The sequence below is a fragment of the Paroedura picta genome, chromosome 4 (genome assembly GCF_049243985.1).
Source record: "Paroedura picta isolate Pp20150507F chromosome 4, Ppicta_v3.0, whole genome shotgun sequence".
NCBI lineage: Eukaryota > Metazoa > Chordata > Lepidosauria > Squamata > Gekkonidae > Paroedura > Paroedura picta.
The window spans coordinates 36,250,795-36,270,841 of record NC_135372.1 but is presented as its reverse complement, the minus strand read 5'-3'; the positions used below and the strand labels follow the sequence as shown (position 1 = coordinate 36,270,841).

The 20,047-nt window shown below is 46.8% G+C and overlaps 1 protein-coding gene across 1 annotated transcript in view; it reads right to left on the bottom strand.

The window, feature by feature from the left end:
• SLC5A5 (solute carrier family 5 member 5) overlaps window positions 1-19,565 on the bottom strand; it is a 43,451-nt gene extending 23,886 nt beyond the window's left edge. The window contains exons 1-5 of the mRNA XM_077332419.1: window positions 18,046-19,565; window positions 3,180-3,245; window positions 1,842-1,893; window positions 1,322-1,389; window positions 291-445 (exon numbers count right to left, since the gene is read on the bottom strand). Coding sequence (XP_077188534.1) covers window positions 291-445; window positions 1,322-1,389; window positions 1,842-1,893; window positions 3,180-3,245; window positions 18,046-18,417 — 713 coding nt within the window. The 5' untranslated portion in view covers window positions 18,418-19,565. The remainder of the gene's footprint in view (window positions 1-290; window positions 446-1,321; window positions 1,390-1,841; window positions 1,894-3,179; window positions 3,246-18,045) is intronic.
• Between the last annotated feature and the right edge of the window lie 482 nt (window positions 19,566-20,047).

The window sequence follows — 20,047 nt, the reverse complement described above, 5'->3', positions numbered from 1 at the left end:
AGTAGCATCTGGAAGCTCTGCCTTGAAATCCACCCATAACCTTGAGCTCCTTGGGGGAAGGATAGTGATGCACAAGGCAGATGGGACAGACATGGAAATGTGTACTAAAAACCAGAAAGAGGATACTTTGCAGACGCATCTGTGTGCATGCACAAACAACATGAAATGGCAACACTGCAGCCAAGATTCAAATTCACAAACATTCAAATCCATGAACATTCAAATTCACGAACATTCAAATCCATGAACATTCAGGACGGAACTAATGGTGACAGTAGGTAAGAACGTACTCGCCAAAGTTGATCCTGGAGTGGTTGTACGCAATGCCCAAGACTTGGCCTGGCCCTCCTACCATGAGTGTCCCCTGGATAATGATGGCAATGAAGCCCGAGAGCATGACAAAAACTTGGAATACATCTGTCCAGATAACAGCTTTCATTCCACCCTGAAAGCAGAAAGGAGATGTAGAAAACTTAGAGAGATATTGGTTCAGAAGAGACCACGAAATGCCCAACGTCTGAAATTTCACCATCCCAAAAATTGCTGAGTACAAATATCGATGACCAGGGTGTTCAAGGAAGAGTCCCTTAACAGCCAAAATGGAAACCTCATGTTTCGAACCAGTATACTTCTGAATACCAGTAACAGTGGAACAATACAAGGAGATCCTTTGGCCTCTGGGCTTTGCATGTGGGTATTCTGGGGGCAACCATATGAATCAAGATGCTGGATGAGATGGACCTGATCCAGCAAGTGTTCTTTTAGTGTGTTCATTTTTTTAATCAATAGAGGATTATGCCAATTCATGGAGGAGGGGAGTCTATCAAGAGCTCTTAGTCATGAATGCTGAAAAGAGGCCCTTAAGTACTGCCAAACAGAACTGAGCAAGAAGGACCAACACTCTGATTGGGTGTCAGACAACTTCCTGAATCTGTGAGCAAATATCGCCAAGTGAGGCTCTTCTGTTTTTAATCAGAGGGGTTGTAGCTCAGGGCACAGCATATGCTTCACACGAGTGCATTTTTCACATTCAATCCCAGCCATCTCAAAGGAGCATCAATAACAGGAGACGGAAGAATCTCGCCTTGAAACTTTGGAAAGCTGCTGCCTTTCGGAGAGCACTGGATTGGATAGACTAAAGTTTGGACTGAGTGGAAGGCAGCTTCCTGGGTTCATGTGAACCCATCAAAAATGAAAGGGGGATATGTTTTATGGTTTTCAGAACAGAGGCCTGTTGGAATGGGTCAAGGAGAACATGGTGGAGGTTATCAGCCATCATCTGGATAAGGAGCAACATTTCAAGTGCATCCAGTATACTCACAATGGTGGTGTAGAATGTACAGATGGTTCCAGTGGAGAGAAGAGAGGCCCAGATATCTAGTCCGGTCACTAGAAGAATGAGAAGGGATCTTAATGCAGAATTTTCTCTATATTTGCCCAAACTGACTGCAAAGCTATGTGAAGCAGAATGATTTTGTCATCTTGCTTAATTTACTGCTGAGACAGTAGTCCGTGGACATCTGGAGAGCTACAGTTTGGCCACCAGGGCTCATGGGAATTGTAGTCCATGGACATCTGGAGAGGCACAATTTAGCTTAATTGGCACAAATGTTCATATCTGTAGGGTTTCCATCTTTTAAAACTGGCCAAGCTGGCTTGAACCACAGACATTTAGCCCCAGAGGACTTCTGACACTTAAGCCCTGTATCAGGGACAAGTTTTACTTGCAAACAAATGTCATGCGTAAAAAGGGGGGATGTTCTAAATGAGAACCAAATGAAGTAGGATTTACTGCTGAGTCATGCACAAATTTAACTTGCAAGACAACTCTTGGCACGTACCCTGGTTGAGGATCAAAGCCGGAGCATAGATGACAATTCCAGTGTACAGCATCTGGGAGAGATGGCAGAATGCAAACGTTACACAGGATGGCATATTTATTTACTTAATTTATACCACTGATTCTCAGCCTAGGGGTTGGGACCCCGTTGGGGGTCGAACGACCCTTTTACAGGGGTCACAGCAGGGTGAGCAGCTTGGCCAAGGGGCAGGGGAGGCACTGTTCCTGCTCCTCCTGAAGGCAACTGCCAATTTATATACAATTTCTAAGCAATTTATGTACAATCATGAATAATGGATCTTCACACCATTGGTCAGTTTCGGTTTAATTTCTGTGAAAGAACCCTTGCATAATTTTATGGTTGGGGGTCACCACACCATGAGGAACTGTATTAAAGGGTCGTGGCATTAGGGAGGTTGACAACCACTGATTTATACAATATCCTTCTCACAGGGATTCAAGGCAGAAGACAGCTGAGAATAATGCAATAAGGACAGCCCAGTATCTACAGCCAACCAAATTAGAGAGCAACAGACTCAAAAACAAAGCGTGATACGGACAACAAGGCAGAATCACAAGGTTGGAGAATCATGCCGTGAAAGTTTATTGCATGCAACAAAAGAAGCTGAATGACATAATTAGAGAGCAATGCAAACATAAGATGACCTTAAATTCCATGGATGTGAACGGCAACATTCTTCACTTTATAAAAATGTTCTCAGAAAACAGTCACGTTTTAGAGAGTGTGCAGGGTGATTGGGGAGCAGGAGCAGCTATTCCTCATGCTCTTGGAGAGCTTTGGGCCTGAGGGAGTCATGGCTTAGGGCAGGGGTAGACAACCTGTGGTCCTCCAAGGGTAGTCAACCTGTGCTGGCAGGGGCTCATGGGAATTGCAGTCCATGAACATCTGGAGGACCACAGGTTGACTGCCCCTGGCTTAGGGGATGAGCATGGACTTTACATGATCCAATCCAATATTTTAGGATTCAAAGGATTTTAGGAAGCAAGTCCGGGGAGGGGGGAGCGCTTTTGGTCCTTGGAAAGCTGCTGCCAGTCAGAGTAGGCTATTCTGAGATTAACATATGAGGGGGTCTTGCTCAGTAGACGGCAGGTTCATATGCTCATGACCTTCACCTATGCCCTACTCTGAGCCATAGCTGCATGCAGAAGGCCCTATTTTCAGTCTCCAGTTAAATCACAGGGTCTAGCATGAGACCCTGGAGAACCACTGCTGGTCAGACCAGACAGAGCTAGCGAGGCCCCTAGTTTCTATACAAAGCGGCTTTAAGTCAGTGTTCAAGGCACAATACTTTGACAAAAGGTATCCCGGTCAACCTACCGTTGCAATAATGTACTGGATTGTCCCGCAGAGGCGGACTTTCTTGGAGAATCTTAATTCCAGATACTGCCAATACAAGAACAGGAAAAGAAAACTGAAATGTAGGACTTCCTCGAATATTCTCTTCAATGGATTTCTGTAGAAAGCTCCTGACCAGAGATCAAGGAAAATGTAAATATGTGAAATCAAGATGTCATTTGTTATTGTCTTTATCTCCTGGGAATGATTCAGATGGGTTTGGTTGCACCCGCACTCCAGATATTAAAAGTTACCTAACCTTTGTTCCAGGCAAAGTGATAGCAAAAGGAAGGGCCCAATTTTTATAAATCTCTGCTCAACGCACATCACATATAATTATTTATATATTGCCATTTTAGATGGGGTCTTTGATTTCTGAATACTTTTTAGATGTTTAACACACACATTAAAATTATACACACAAACATACACAGTGCTTTACTGTTAAAAACAAAATGCCAGTACCTATATATAAGGTTACACCAATTTCCACCAATTCCCCTGTCAGGACTCAGGAGAGCCCCCCGAAAAGTTGCTTGTAATTGGTAGCTCCACAAAAAAAGCCCCAAAATCAAATTAAAAAGAGAAAAACTACCAGCGTTCAAAATCATGAACAATTTATGAAAAGTAAAATGTCCACACACACACACTCAGCACAGCAACAGACTGCGCAAGGAACCCAAAAGAAGGGCATAAGAACCAAAAAGAAAGGTATAAGCAAACAATTCCTTTGCCACCCACTCAATATATCCCCTAGCTGGTCTTCCTCTAAGGCCAGCTCTTTAACTTAGAAATTAAGAGTTCTAGAACCTTCCATTACTTCAGACTCTTTGTCTGCTCCACATAGCTATGGTGGCCTTCAGTTCAGTGGAACTCAGGTGTATACTCTCCTTCCCCCAATATGGACCACTGAAAAAGTACCTTTGTCCCTGTGTGTCAAGGATTTCCAGCCAGCTTGGTGTAGTGGTTAGGAGTGCAGACTTCTAATCTGTTGAGCCAGGTTTGATTCTGCGCTCCCCCACATGCAGCCAGCTGGGTGACCTTAGGCTCGCCACAGCACTGATGAAGCTGTTCTCTCTCAGCCTCACCTCCCTCACAGGGTGTCTGTTGTGAGGAGAGGAAAGGAAAGGTGAATGTAAGCCGCTTGGAGACTCCTTCGGGGAGAGAAAAGTGGCATATAAGAACCAACTCTTCTTCTTCCTCATCATTATTTCAGTTCTCTTTCTCTCTCAGTCAAGAAAACCTTTCCTGAAAGTCTCCAGAAGATACAGTCTATCTCCTTGCACATCTAAGTCTCTGTGTCCCTGCTAGGGGCTAGATTCTCAGCACAGCTGTGAGCTAGGGAACAACTGGCTTTGTCTTTCTTGTCTTCAGTTCACCTTGAGAAAAACAATGCAACTCAACGTGGAGGTTTGACTAAGACCAAATGTCCCAATAAAAAAAGCATTTACCCATATCTTTGCTTTAGGTTGCTTTGGGCTGATCCTGCGTTGAGCAGGGGGTTGGACTAGATGGCCTGTATGGCCCCTTCCAACTCTATGATTCTGTGATTCTATGATTCTATGATTTAATGCAATGAAGGGCTGCACTGACTGACATCTGCATAAACCAGGATAATCCTGTCTGCATAGCATTGTACAGATATGCATCGATTGAACGGCACTGGTGGGAAACTAAGGTCTACTCCAAAGTCACACGTGTGCAAGCAAGCTACAGTTTCCAGCTAGGACCCAGTCTAATGTCACCAGACTGCCACAGGATGAAGAATATTCTTTTCCATCTCTAGTTCTACAAAACCATAACTGTCCTTCTGCTAGAACACTGTGCAGACTTTGACTTCAAGTAAAACACAACTATCTTAATAGACTGACTCATCCTCTGTCAAGGGTTTTAGGGTTGTTTTAAAAAACAAAAACACCTCCTTTCTTTCACAACACTGTTGATTTTTGGAATGGCAAGAAGAGCAGAGTTTGAGACCTTTGCTCCACTTGGCTTCTGATGCACGTATACAGAGGTTGCTCATTTGGGGAAGATCATCCCAACAAATGCTTTTCCTTTCCTGAAGGCAAATGACATTTGTTATATACAAATATACTCGGAGCCAGAGGAGAAACCTCCAAATTATGGCAGAGTGACTAAACAGTAAAGCCTCTTGTGGCGCAGATTGGTAAGGCAGCAGACATGCAGTCTGAAAGCTCTGCCCATGAAGCTGGGAGTTTGATCCCAGCAGCTGGCTCAAGGTTGACTCAGCCTTCCATCCTTCCGAGGTCGGTAAAATGAGTACCCAGCTTGCTGGGGGGTAAACGGTAATGACTGGGGAAGGCACTGGCAAACCTCCCTGTATTGAGTCTGCCATGAAAACGCTAGAGGGCGTCACCCCAAGGGTCAGACATGGTGCCTGCACAGGGGATACCTTTACCTTTTACCTACCTCTGTGTCACAACCCTGGAATTCCTTTGGGGTCTCCTATCCAAATGCTAAGCAGGGTCAATACTGCTTAGCTTTCAAGCTCTGGGGAAATGGGATTAGTCTGGCCTATCAAAGTCAGGGCAAGAGAAAATACTTAAAAAGTGATATTCAATTTTTTTTGTTTTGTTTTTTGTTTTTTTTTAGATTTCTATACTGCCCATTTCTTTGCAGCTCTGGGCGGTTTACACTGAACATTATATAACTTACATGGAACATTATACAGACTATAACATCAAAACAACTTTCAATAAAGCATCAAAAGATTACAAAGCCACATTTATAATATAAATTTATAACATAAATGTTTAATGTATTTTTTATGGTTAGTGTTTGGTCTACCCTGCAGAGCTGCTTGAGTTCCAAAAAGGAGAAAGGCAGCTAATAAACGTTTCAAATAAAAATAACCCTAAGATAAGTAACACTTTATATGCCTTAATTGTCTTTCCCTTTCTATTAATGTCAAGCATCCTTATTACATACCTTGCCAAGTGAAATTGATTTTCAATGGACGTGGCCATCATCTCTGCAGGAAGCTTCTCTCAGTTTTACGAGGGGCATGAGAATTCTATTAATTGTATGAACAATTGTCCACTCTGGAAGCTAGAATGCCATGGGGGGTACAGTTGCCCGGGGAAATGTCTCCGTATTTGCAACAACAGGGAAATGAAATATCCTTGCTACATGAAAAGGAGAAATCAAAAGCTCACGACTCCTCTCCATGACACTTGGCTGGGGAAAGCTGTCCAGGTTGAATTTCTACCTGCTGAGAAATCTTAAACGAACATAGTGCCTGCCCATTCAAAAATGGCATCTTGTGGGGGTGAACCAGCTCCATTAGGGAGAAGTTTATTTGTACCCGCTTTTTACTACCCGAAGAAGTTTCCAAGTGGCTTACAATCGCCTTCCCTTACTCTCCCCACAACACACACCCTGTGAGGTAGGTGGGGCTGGGAGAGCTCTTTGAGAACAGCCCTATCAGGACTGGGACTAGCCCAAGGTTACCCTGCTGGCTGCTGGTGAACGACTAGGGAAATCAAGTCCAGCTCTCCAGATTAGAAGCTGCCACTCTTAACCACAACACCAAGTTGGCTCTCTAGTAAATCTCTAATACACAAAGCATCTCAGATACACATTTGCTTTCATTTCTGTGTGCTCACACTTACACATTTCATTAATATATCCTAACTGCCTGGTTAACAAAGGGTTAACAAAGGAAAGGCGGACAGAAACTTAATCAGTGAAACTTGGCAAGAGAAAAAATGCAAACAAATTGGCTTTTGACAGCTTCCTAGTCCCTTTTGAACAGTGCCCAGCCTTTCCATAGATTTTCAAGGGCTAGACTGCTTCCAGACATGGAGGTCTCTTTGAGCTCCCTTTTAAAGTCCTCTGAGCATCCTGAGGCAGTGAGTTTCAACAGTTTGAGTCCTGTGGAAAAGACGTTCTTTTGCCTACCTGTGCATTTTGCATTTACAGGAGCAGAAGACAAAAGTCCCTCTAGCCACTGTCTACACCCCATGAATAATTTTATAAATCTCTATCCAGTCTCTCCTTAAATCACCTGTTTTTTTCTAAATGGCAAACTCCCAGCCTCTCTGACCTTGCCTCATAATGATGGTGCAACATCTCCTGGACGATTTGGGTTGTACCCATTTGGCTTCTGGTGGTAGACAAAAGTGCTCTCAAGTTGCCATCAATTTATGGTGATCCCCTAGGCCAGGGGTGGCCAAACTGTGGCTCTCCAGATGTCCATGGACCAACTCCCATGAGCCCTGGTGACCAAACTGTGGCTCTCCAGATCTCCATGGACTACAACTCCCATGAGCCCTGGTGGCCAAACTGTGGCTCTCCAGCTGTTCATGGACTACAATTCCCATGAGCCCCTGGTGCTCATGGGAATTGAAGTCCATGGACATCTGGAGAGCCACAGTTTGGCCACCCCTGCCCCAGAGTTTCAAGGCGAGAGATAAAGAGAGGTGGTTTGCCATTGCCTGTCTCTACACAGAAAGGGTGGCATTCCTTGGTGCTTCCATCCAAGCACTCCCCAAGGTTGGCCTCTGACCTCATCAGCCTCTAGCCTAGGATATCCTCTTTAAGATGGCAAGCCTAAAACAGAACACAATTTCCTGAATGTGCAACATGTCCTACAAGAGTGTGGTGATCCTTCTTTCCATGCACTGAGATGCCTTTCATTAAGACGGACAATCGTGTGATTGTTGCTGCATGAGGACAAGAGAATATCCTACAAGGAGGGATCGGAGCCTCACCAGGAAACGGTTTGGGGCTCCTCACACGAAAACCTTTAAGAAAGCTGCGGTGAAAGACGGATTCAGCACCTGCGCCCTCGTCTCTCCCCTCCAGCCAGTTTGCACAGCTCGTTGACCGGTCTGACGTGGTGCCCCGGCATGGCTGGTTTCCCCAGCCCTTCCCACGTCACTGCGGAGTCCATCTGTGCCTCTTCAAATGCACTCACTGGCCCTTAAGCCTCCTCAGCCGAGCAAGCGAGCAAAGGACAGACAAGGCGGGCTGCAGGCTGCTCTCAGGGTCCGAAGTTTCAAGCTTGAAATCTTGGGTCAAAAGGCCAGAATACAGAATACAGATTGAGATTTTCAAGAAGGGAATTTTTGTCTGCATGGTGTAGTTGTTAAGAGTGGTAACTTCTAATCTGCCGAGCCAGGTTTGATCCCCCGCTCCTCTTTGTGCAGCCAGCTGGATGACCTGGGGCCAGTCACAGTCCTGTCAGAGTCGTTCTCAGAGAGCAGTCTGGGCTCTCTCAGCCTCACCTAAAGGCTAAGGGAGTTGGTTTTTATACCCCGCTTTTCACTGCCTAAACGAGTTTCAAAGCAGCTTACAATCACCTTCCCTTCCTCTCCGCACAACAGACGTCCTGTGAGGGAGGTGGGGCTGAGAGACTACTCGGTCAGAACAGCACTATCAGGGCTGTGACAAACCCATGGTCATCCAGCTGGCTACATGTGGAAGAGCAGGGAATCAAACCTGGCTCGCCAGATTAGAAGCCGCCCCTCTTAACCATTACACCATGCTGGGATAAATGGTAAGCAGAATGGGGGCGCTTTGAACCAAACCTAAAATCTTCCAAAATTCATCTCCCAGGGGAGTGTCTGGAATCCACCCATTGACCCCCGTCTCTGCCCGGTCTTTCTCAGCTCCTCACACCCATCGTCTGAGAACAGATAAGCCTCATCATGGAGATCATAAACCGGATTGGTAGCAATTAAAAGGTGGGAAACTTTCCTGAATCTGATTGGGAGCAATTAAAAGGTGAGAAACTTTGCCTCTGTGCCATCAAGAGCTTTTAAGTCCCATTCCTGCAAACGGAGCAGTTGTTGAAAGCCAGGGAGCAGATGTAGTGGTTACGAGCGGTGAATACCCTGGCTGCTTAAAGTGTAATTTCTAGGAGCACAAGAACTGGGGGCTAGTTTTGAAATCAACAGATATGAGAGTCCACACGCACACCTTCCGGATGCCATTTATCAAAACAAACCCTTTTTCTTTTAATTCTTTTTACTGGGTATAAAGAACCAAAGGAAGATTTCTCCATGGTCTGACTTAGAATGGACAGGTGTGGCCGGGACCTCCTTGGGTGGTGGGTTGAGGGAGTTCATAGTCTGAGGAAGAGTGCTTGCACTCGAAAGCTCATGCCTTGAATAAATCTTTGTTGGTCTAAAAGGTGCTACTGGACTCTGATTTTATTGTTAGAATGGAAGAGCAATTCAAGTGGGAAGCCAGGTTAGTCTGAAGCAGTAGAACAAATTTCGAGTCCAGTGGCACCTCTAAGCCCAACAAAGTTTTATTCAAAATATACTAGCAAGAAAGCCCATTGCAACCAGGAATGCAATGGGCATTAGGACCCAGGGAACACTGGCAGGCACAGATCTCTCTCTCTCTCTCTCTCTCTCTCTCTCTCTCTCTCTCTCTCTCTGGCAGCAGGAGCCATAGCAGGGAATGAGGCTTCGTTGGCAGTTTGGGGCAGCTCTCCCTGTGTCTTCTCTCTCTCCGTCCAGCATTAGCCATAGAGGTAATCAGGGGTTGTTTTTAGCAGGGAAGCAGGGCCCATTAGTGGTTTGGCAGGGTTCTCTGTCTCTCTCTAGTGCTGGGTCCTGCTGAAGGGAGGGTGGGAGCTGTGGGGGCAGGGTCAATCAGGGTGCAGGGAGCTTTGCTGGCTGCACCCTGATTGGCCCTATTCCAACTCGGACAGCCAGTCACGTTCCACCCTCCAGGCTGTTTCACAAATATATTTAGGAACCATGGATAAGGATGAGCTTTTGTGTGCATACATTGTACGTACACATGAATGCTCAAACCTTGAAGAAAACTTTGTTTTAAAAGAGCCACTGGACTCAAAATTTGTTTGAATGGAAGAGATTGCACAAGGGCCTGGAGAATCTGCTATCATCTTGCAGACGCAGGTGGGTTTGTAACTCGTAGGTAAACAAACCATAACAGCCAAGGTGGCTGAAAGGCGGGAGAGAGGGGGGGACAGAGGACCAAAACTGCTGCTCCTTCGGTGGAAAATCACTTGATAGGTTGGTTCAAGTTTCCCCCTTTTAAAACCTTTTCCCATTGTCACCTATCATTGAACGATATCTCAATGACCCTTGACTAGCAAGGGTACTCGTAAACTTTACAACTACAGTTAATTTCCTTTAAAAACATGGTAATTTGATTATAAAATGTCATAAACTCTTCTTGATTTAGTCAGATATCATCCCCTGCTGGATAGTACAACAGGGCTTGGGTTTTATGGTGTGTCAGAGAGGCTAAATCTAAAATTAGCCAAAGAATTGACCACATACGACTATATTTCCTCCCAAGGTATGCTTCTGCTGATCACTCAAGATAAACTTATTACTTAAAGGACCATCTTGATTTGCATGGGGAAATCTGACAGAAATTTGGTAGCCAATGACCATTTCCTGTCCCTAAAATTGCCAGGTTAAAATTCTAATCTAGCAGGTGTTTCTTGTTTACTTCAATTTTACGACTTCCAAACAGCTCTGCATTTTGGAATCTGAAATATCTGTTTGCAATTTCCAATGTTGTATTGTAATTCCTTGAGTCAGTTTGGTGTAGTGGTTAGGAGTGCGGACTTCTAATCTGGCATGCCGGGTTCGATTCTGCGCTCCCCCACATGCAACCAGCTGGGTGACCTTGGGCTCGCCACGGCACTGATAAAACTGTTCTGACCGGGCAGTAATATCAGGGCTCTCTCAGCCTCACCCACCTCACAGGGTGTCTGTTGTGGGGAGAGGAAAGGGAAGGCGACTGTAAGCCGCTTTGAGCCTCCTTCGGGTAGGGAAAAGCGGCATATAAGAACCAACTCTTCTTCTTCTTCTTCTTCTTAAGATTGGATGGTTTAGGTTTAAACAATGGACTTTTAAAAATGGCTGCTTCAGGGGGGATGGAGTCTAAAATAGTGTACCCTGCTGAGGTCCCTCTCCTCCCCAAAACCTGCCCTTCCCGGCCTCCAACCCCCCCCCCCCCCCCCAATCAGGCATTTTCCAACCCAGAGCTGTCAACTCTAATTATTCTAGATTTCATTCTTAATTATCTGCAACTGACTTAGACTATTGGTCCATGTAGTCTGATAGGCTTCCATCAAGCATAAATATATTCTGGAACTAATTTGCAAAGCTGCCTTTATTTTCCTCCAACTACCTATGGTCTGCCAATATGTTTTCCATTCATAATGCACAAGTTGCGGGTTTAATTGAAGACTTTATTAAATCTGGGACCCCACAACTACCTTCTGCCTTAAAGCACCTTTCAGGATTATACCAAGGCCCAGCTAACCAGTATCCTCTGAAAGAATCCCAGGAACCGGTGAGCTATGAGTGGATTCCCAAAAACAACCTGTAGTCCATCATGATGACTCCCCCCCCCTCCCAATCTTACCATGGTAGGGCCACCCTGAAAGTCCAGAACCTCATTTTTACACAACTGCCTGCAAGTCCCCATTTCTTGGTAGCTTCGGGTATTCTTTTCTTGGGCTTAGCACATTTCTTTGCCAAGTTCCCATAAACATCTAACACAGTGGTATGGTCAGGGTATCTAACTAGGATAGAATCACAGAATCACAGAGTTCGAAGGGGCCATACAGGCCATTTAGGCCAACCCCCTGTTCAATGCAGGATCAACCTAAAGCATCCATGACAGGTTTCGTCTTCATCTGCTCTTTCATTGTATCTGCTTTTTCTCAGCTCTTTCTTCGTAAGAGGCAGCCCAGCTCCTTATTCAGCCCCACATGGCCCAACGGAACATGCCCTCCCCATTCCCTATTGAACAAAGTAGGCTTCCCAGCTCCAGGTTGGGAAATTCCTGGAGCCTTTGGTGGTGGGAAGGCAGGATTTGGGGAAGAGAACTCATCAGGGTATAATGCCAAAGTGGCCATCTTCCAAGGCAGCTGTTTTCTCCAGGGGAACTGTTCTCTCTGTAGTCTGCAGATCAGCTGTAATTCCAGACCCATACCTGGCAGTTGGCAACCCCAACCCCTGGGGGCACAGCTGGCGACAAGCTGTTCGCCCTGCTGCGACCCCTGTGAAAGGGTTGTTTGACCCCCAAAGGGATCCCAACCCCCAGGTTGAGAACCACTGCGGAATTGCCACAGCACAAAATGGGGCTGGCTGCTTACACAATAAACTTTGGGCAAAGTCCCCCAAATGATGGGAGGATGGGGGGAACGGTTCCTTGACAGGCTAGTTGCCATTTGAGTAGAACTAGTTTTCCATCTCGGCAATTATGGGCTGCACAGAAAAGTCCAGCTTAGCGAAACAAGCAAATTATCCAAGACCCTGATAGTCCATACTGTACCATAATTGTGGCTTTCTAACTTCATGGCTTTCTAGCTTCGTGGAAAACAGGTGACTAATGTGAGTCCTAAGCCTGTTTTTTTTTTTGGGGGGGGGGGGGGAGTTTCTTTTAGCCTTTCAAAGTCTTCAGGGTGGGGGCTGCCAAAACAGATGACATGCCTTTGTTATGTAATGCAGCTTACCTTTGAGTTGTGGCTTTGCTTTCCAAAAAGTAAAGGGGCGAAGGGACGGAGACTCACGGTTGACAGTGGAAGACCCCAACTATTCTTCTATGGAGTCCCCCCTCCAAAAGCACCATTTTCTCCAAGGGAACTGATCTCTTTAGTCTTGAGATGAGTTGTGATCCAGGGGACCCCCAGTTCCCACCTAGGGAATGGCTTCCCTAGCTATAGCCCCCACCCAATTTGCATCAGAAGGAAAACTGTAGATTTTTCATGTCTGCAAGGATTCTAGTCTCTATTTTCTCATGAATTGGGGCTTGTGATGATACCATGTGTTTTTTTTTAATGTACATGGGGGGGCTGACATTTTTTCTATATTCTGTTTCTGTTTCTGTATACTTTTATATGGATGGCATTAATACGGTAACAGCAAAGATTTTTTTAAAAATTGAATTGAAGAATTTAAGAGCTGCAAACGTTATGATAAAGTGGGCTTCTCTTTTTTTATTTCCCTTTTTAAAAAATATTGGGCTAAAGTAGCTGTAAATGACATGATAAAGGGGCTTTTTCCTTTTTTATTTTATTTTCATAAATACTAGATTAAAGTTCATATTGTTTTATGAGAAATGCTTAGTATAAAGTAGCGATCCCCAACTTGTGGGCCGCAGACCACATGTGGTCCTTCGACTAATTGGAGGTGGGCCCCGAAGGACGCCTTCTCCCCCCCTGTCATGAGTTAAACTGTCAGTTTAACTGACAGTTAAACTGACAGTTAAACTGTCAGTTTAACTGTCATAAATTAAAATTTCCATGAAAATAAAATGTTTCTTATGTTCATTGTTGTGGCGTGTCTGTATCTTATTTTGAAGGGATGTTTAAACATTACCATAGCGATCAGAGAGGGTTAGGGCAGTGGTTGAGAGTAGAGGAGTAAACTACCCCCCCCACCGGGCCTCAGTAAAAAGCGTTGAGTGGTCCCCGGTGAGTGGTCCCTGGTGCTAAAAAGGTTGGGGACCACTGGTGTAAAGTACTTGAAATATGTTGTTGTAAACAAGTGCAGGAACCAGCTGATTTTCTAGCTTAAGGATATGCCTTAGTTTGAGTCTAAGGGCAATTTTTATAACACCCATTGACTGTAAGTGCTGGAAATGTTATGTTAAAGTGGGATTTTTTTGTTGTGGCTTTGTTTTTATATTTACAGGCAACAGACATCTACAGTATTCAGCAATGCAAAACTTCAAGCAAATGGGGACTTTGGGGGGTAGAGGGAGGGATGATATTGTAATATTGTAATCAAAGATATTCTTCCTTGTTCTTTTCTATATAATTTTTTTTAAAAAAAATTTAAAATGTACATGGGAATAACTAGAATGTTCATACTTCAGGATTCTCTAAGCACAGAGGGATGCATTCTGCTTCCAACCCACATGCGTGAACATGAACACCAATCGATGCACTTCACACATTACAAAGTACACAGGCTGAGTCAAGGACCCCCAGCACATCCTGCACATGTCACTTGCCAGTTGCAGGTTCAGCTCCATTCCCATGTATGCAAAACCCCATTCAGAGCATCACATGGTGATAAGGCTTCAGCCTTTCCCAGCTTCCCCATGCCATTTGCCTGAGCCAGTTTGGTGTAGTGGTTAGGAGTGCGGACTTCTAATGTGGCATGCCGGGTTCGACTCTGCACTCCCCCGCATGCAGCCAGCTGGGTGATGTTGGGGTCACCACGGCCTGGTAAGACTGTTCTGACCAAGCATAATATTAGGGCTCTCTCAGCCTCACCCACCTCACAGGGTGTCTGTTGTAGGGAGAGGAAAGGGAAGGCGACTGTAAGCCGCTTTGAGACTCCTTCGGGTAGAGAAAAGCGTCATATAAGAATCAACTCTTCTTCATATGCAGATTCATGAGGTCAAATAGTGCCCCATGGAAACCTGGCCTGGACCATTTCAAGTTAGGAATTGGTGGGGGGAGGCAGAAACCACTTCTCCACATGCACCAAAATGATCCAAATGGGGAACCGTAGGCATGGCAAATCGTGTGTGACAAGGCTTCCTGGCCCTCCAAGTACACAGACTTGAGAGCATGCTGTAATAGTACTCTTGAGCAAGGCTCGGATCCATCAAAATCAGCATGGTGTCTATTCGGCTCTCCTACGACTAATTGGAAAAGGGATGCGAAACAGACCAAATGACCTGGGATGTCTGTGAAGCCACAGAGCCAGAATTTAACGCAGCACTGTAGTGCTATGCTTTAAATGCAGAGCCACCGAGCTAAATGTCAATTTATATTTAAACAGCATTATATTTGCAAAGTGCTTTGCTACAGATTGCTCCTTGTTCACATCATTGATTCCTTATACCTGACCATCACCGACTGTGAAGTGAGAGTGTTGGTTCTGTATGTTCCGCTATTCTCCGCTTTTCATGGGACTGATTATTGCAGAGTTCACATAGAATCATGGAAGCATAGAATCATAGAGTTGGAAGGTACCTACAAGATCATCTAGTCCAACCCTCTGCACAATACAGGAAACTCACAACTCTCTGCCTACCCACAGTATCCCCAGTTTCATGGCCAAGTGATCCCCCCACCCCAAATCTCCAGAATCCAGCCATATCTTGTATCCCTGATTAACACACCTGAATTTGTACCCTCGGTGCTGATTTTGTCTTGCTATTCCCTTTCCTCTATATTGTGCTCAACCTCCAGGTGGTGGTCAGTGATCTCCTGTTATTACAACTGATCAGTTCACCTGGAGAAAATGACCACTTGGGTTTTATACCCCACTTTTCTCTACCAGAAGAAGTCTCAAAGCAGCTTACAAGTGTCTTCCCTTTCTCTCCTCATACTAGACACCCTGGGAGGTATTTGGGGCCGAGAGAGCTCTGTCAGGACTGCTTTGTGAAAACAGCACTATCAGGGCTGTGACAAGCCCAAGGTCACCAGCTGGCTGCATGTGGAGGAGCGGGGAATCAAACCCAGTTCCCCAGATTGGAAGCTCCCGTTTTAACCAGTACACCGGCTCCTGTGCACCATTAAAGTTTCCCCCTCCCCAAATCCCCCCTTCCTCAGGCTATGGGAGCCTCCCAATCCAAATCTTCCAATCCAAAACTGACAACTCTGTGACACAGGAAACCCAGATCCAACCTGTGTGCTCGACAATGTGCAAAGCCACATGGGGGCCAGCCGGCTCATCTCTCACATGTGCAAGTGCAGGCTCATTGCAAACCCTGGATAAGGAGATTACCCAGCTGTTTTCCTAGCCTATCTTCCAGCTAGAAGAACAAACACCTCCTTGGCTTGGAAAACAGAGCTATTTGCAGAGCAAAACAGAAACAGAGGAGGCATGGGATGGCCTTCCCCACCGTATCATGGACAAGGGGACAGCTCAGGCAGTCCTGCATCATTGAAGGCTCTTGTCAGGCCCTCTTCCTACTGACATCTAGGGGGAAAAATTGGGGGGGGAGGTGGGGGGAGGTCAGAATCTCGAGGTAGCTCCCAGCTGTCATAACACCAATGCCCAGAAGGGCAGAGTTATTTTGCATTCCAGAGACATCCCAAGGACAAGCTCCTGGTGAGCGGCAATGTTAGTTTGTTCTAGTACAAACAGCCACGAGTCCCGTGCCTGCCCAACAGACCTCCAGGTGGGGCCTGGAGATCTCCCAGGATTCCAAGAAATCTCCAGACCAGAGATCAGTTCCGCTTTGGGATGCCAGGCTCCAATTGGGATCTGGGGATCTCCTGGAATTGCAGCTCATCTCCAGACTGCAGAGGTCAGTTTCCCTGGAGAAAATGGATGCTTTGGAGGGAGGGCTCTGTGGCATTATACCCCACTGCGGTCCCTGGCCTGCCCAGGCTCCATCCCCAAATGTCCAGGGGTCTCCCAACCTGGAGCCGACAACCCTACACCCGCCATGGGTGGCTAAGGGGGAACTAGCAGTCCTAGGTCTGGTAGAGAAAATAGCCTGCTAAGGTCTCTTCCCTTTCCAACCCCAGAAGTCCAGGCCTTCCCCACACAGGTTGGGTCTCAGTAGGGAGGCAGGAACTTTGGAGATGACGCATACATTCTGGTCTAACAGAACATGGGAATAATAAGACAAAGATTTATACCTTGCTTGCCTTAATTCAGATGAAGAACCACCCACCCAACTATCTTCAAGAATTTAAAAGGCTGCCAAGAGGATGGGGCAGAGTTGTTCTCTCTTGCCCCAGGGGGACGGACCAGAACCCATGGGATCAAATTAATTTGAAAGAAATTCTGTCTAAACATCTGGAAGATGTTCCTGACAGTCAGAGTGGTTTCTCAGTGGAACAGGCTTCCTCGGGAGGTGGTGGGTTCTCCATCTTTGGAAATTTTTAGAGGCTGGATAGCCTTCTGACGGAGAGGCTGATTTTGTGAAGGTTCAAGGGGGTGGCAGGTTACAGTGGATGAGCAATAGAATTGTCCTGCATTGTTCAGGGGGTTGGACTAGATGATCCATGAGGTACCTTCCAACTCTATTATTCTATGATTCACCCACTCCTTCCGACGGGATAGTGTAGGGTGAGAGACTCATCGAGCATCACTGACTTTCTAAAAACTCCTGGTGGGCACCAGGAAATGTCAGTGGGCTCTGTGTCAGGGACCAAAGGTTTAAGGTCATCTCATCTTAAAGCCAATCTAGTTCATATCCCACAAAGAGGCAACACAGCTCAACAAGGGTGTTTGTTAGAGGGGAGCCCTGGCCTGGATAGCTCAGGCACACCCAATCTTGTCTGATCTCAGAAGCTAAGCAGGGTTGGTCTTGGTTAGTATCTGGATGGGAGAACTCCAAGGTACACTAGGGGTCATGACGCAGAGGCAGCCTATGGCAAACTACCTCTGAACGTCTCTTGACGGCCTGCCAGACAATTCTACAGTCACAGGAACTCCTGGCTACACTAAACACCTGCCATGCAAGAAATAGAGTCATAGAATCGTAGAGTTGGAAGGGGCCAAACAGGCCATCTAGTCCAGCCCCTTGTTCAATGCAGGATCAGCCTAAAGCATCCATGAGAAGTATCCGTCCTGCTGCTGCTTGGACTGCCAATGAGGGGAAGCTCACCACTTCCTTGGGCAGCGGATCCCATCGTTGAACTACTCTGACTGTGAAAAAATTAGCCAGTACTGTTCTACATGTAGTTTAAAGCCATGACTGCCGGTCCTCTTCTCTGCTGCCAACAGGAACTGCTCCCTGCCTTCCTTTGCCCACCTTTCAAATACTTAAAGAAAGCCATCATGTCCCCTCTCAGCCTGCTCTTCTCCAGGCTGAATATTAATAATGTTTTAGGGGAATACAAGAGGGTAGCAAGGACCAATTCAAGCTCATTCCTCTCCGAATCCTTCCCCAGCCGAGGCTCTCTTACCTCGTACGTGCTGGTGAGCTGCAGGCGGTAAAAGACCGGCAGGAACAGGTAGGCTGTCAAAAGGGTGTTCAGGAGCTGCCCCACGCACATCCACAGGAACTTCATGCCGTACCGGTAGGCTTCAGCTGGGACCCCCAACACCTGGATGGCCGACATGAAGCTGGCGGAGAGCGAAAGGCCGACGGGGATCGCGGACATCTGCCGGCCCCCAGTGAAGAAATCGTCTGAGGTCTTCTGCCCGCCTTTCCTGAGGGCGTAGAAGAGGCCGATGCTGGTGGAGATGAGGAGCATGAGGCCAAAGACCCCATAGTCCCATAAGCTGAAGGTCAGCATCTCAGCTGTGAAAACTTCCAAGCGACCTTCTGGGGGCATTTTGCAAGTTCTTTTTCTCTCCCTCTCCAAGCCCAAGTCAGAGCCCGACAGGTATGTGCCTCTTGGCAAGGTAAGCAAGCGGGAAGGAGAAGGAGGCGAACTGCCACCAGACTGCTGAAAGGGTCAGAGCTAGCACTGATATTCAGGGGGATTAACGGAGGGAAGGAACCAGTTGATGATTGACGAACAGCCACAGGAAAAGAAAGGTGTCAGATCCAGTATCTTCTTACGCTTGACTGTAGGGATACTATCCTTCGTCAGAGCCACAGAAAACCCACCGCAAATTGTTATTTACAGATAACAGAGCCAAGCGTGGAGGCGCCTGAGCTGATGGGGATACGCAAACGGCCCTCCGACAAGCACGGTGGTGGTAAGACCAGCCAACGCCCAGCGGAAAAGAGACAGTGGCTTTGAGAAAGCAAACGGTGCTCCCAAAGAGAAATCGAAATCTTTCCCAAGCCCAAGTTCCAAGTCTGGAAAGCAATGGGGAGAGCACCCCCTTCCTGGGTTTCTCTGCAGCAGGCAGGAAAATGCAAACATCAATAGAAAGCGAATTTGGGGGTGGGGTGGGGGGAGATCACTCAGCATCAATTTCAGGACTTGAAATCTAGATGGAGCAAGTTTGGAAGGAGAAATCAAATGGCCCAGGTAATGCACCGGAACAGAAATTGCAAAGGAAATTTCCAAAGTTAAGCCAAATTTCCCCCCTGTGGCAAGAAGAGAATCAGCTACAGGAGCGGTGCGAATTTAAGGGAGAGGCTAAGAATCGCTCTGAGCGCAGACAACCCCCTTCTCCTGCCCCACAAGCAGAATCCCAAGAGAAAGAAAGAGGGGAGCGGCTGCTCGCCAGGTAGCAGAGATCGGCTCTCCACCTTCATTGGTTTGCATGCCTCCCTTATGAAGCCAGCCGGCGCCCGAGAAGCGAAAGAAGGTGGTGCCTCACAGAGGGGCGTAGAGCGTCAGCAAGGCAAGCAGAGCCTGCCGCCGCCGGTTATCTCTTCGAGAGGCACCGTGTGTATGTGTGTTTGGGGGTTTGTGTGTGCCTGCTCTGAGATGAGGAAGCAGCCAGAAGAGAGGGGTTTTTTTGTCAGGAGGAAATTGGCCCGGGAGAAGGGAGTGGCAGGCACCAATGGACCAGGTCAGCGGCAGCATCTGGAAAGGAAGAACATCTCGCGGTGCAAGTTTCCTGGTTTCACAATCTGGGATGGGGACGGGGCGGGGTGGGGGGGAGAGGGTTATCTCATGCAGGTAGAAGAGGAGGGCATGAATACAGGTGCCCGCGGCCAAGACTCCTTGGCATCCTGAGCTGGCACCGGAGCACAGGCATGCCCCTGCTGATGGCATACTGAGATCCTCGGGTATCCTCTTTCAGGGGTTGCCAACGATGTTGCAGGACACCAGGCAAAGCACCGCCTCTTCTGCAGGCAGGTAGTTGGGAATTTCCTGCCTTCTGCAGCGGGTTGGAATCACTAGATCAGTGGTCCCCAACCTTTTTATCATCGGGGACCACTAAAGGCTTGACAATTTTACTGAGGCCTCTACTCTCAACCACTGCTCTAACGCTCTCTGATCGCTATGGTAATGTTTAAACATCCCTTCAAAATAAGATACAGACACGCCACAACAATGA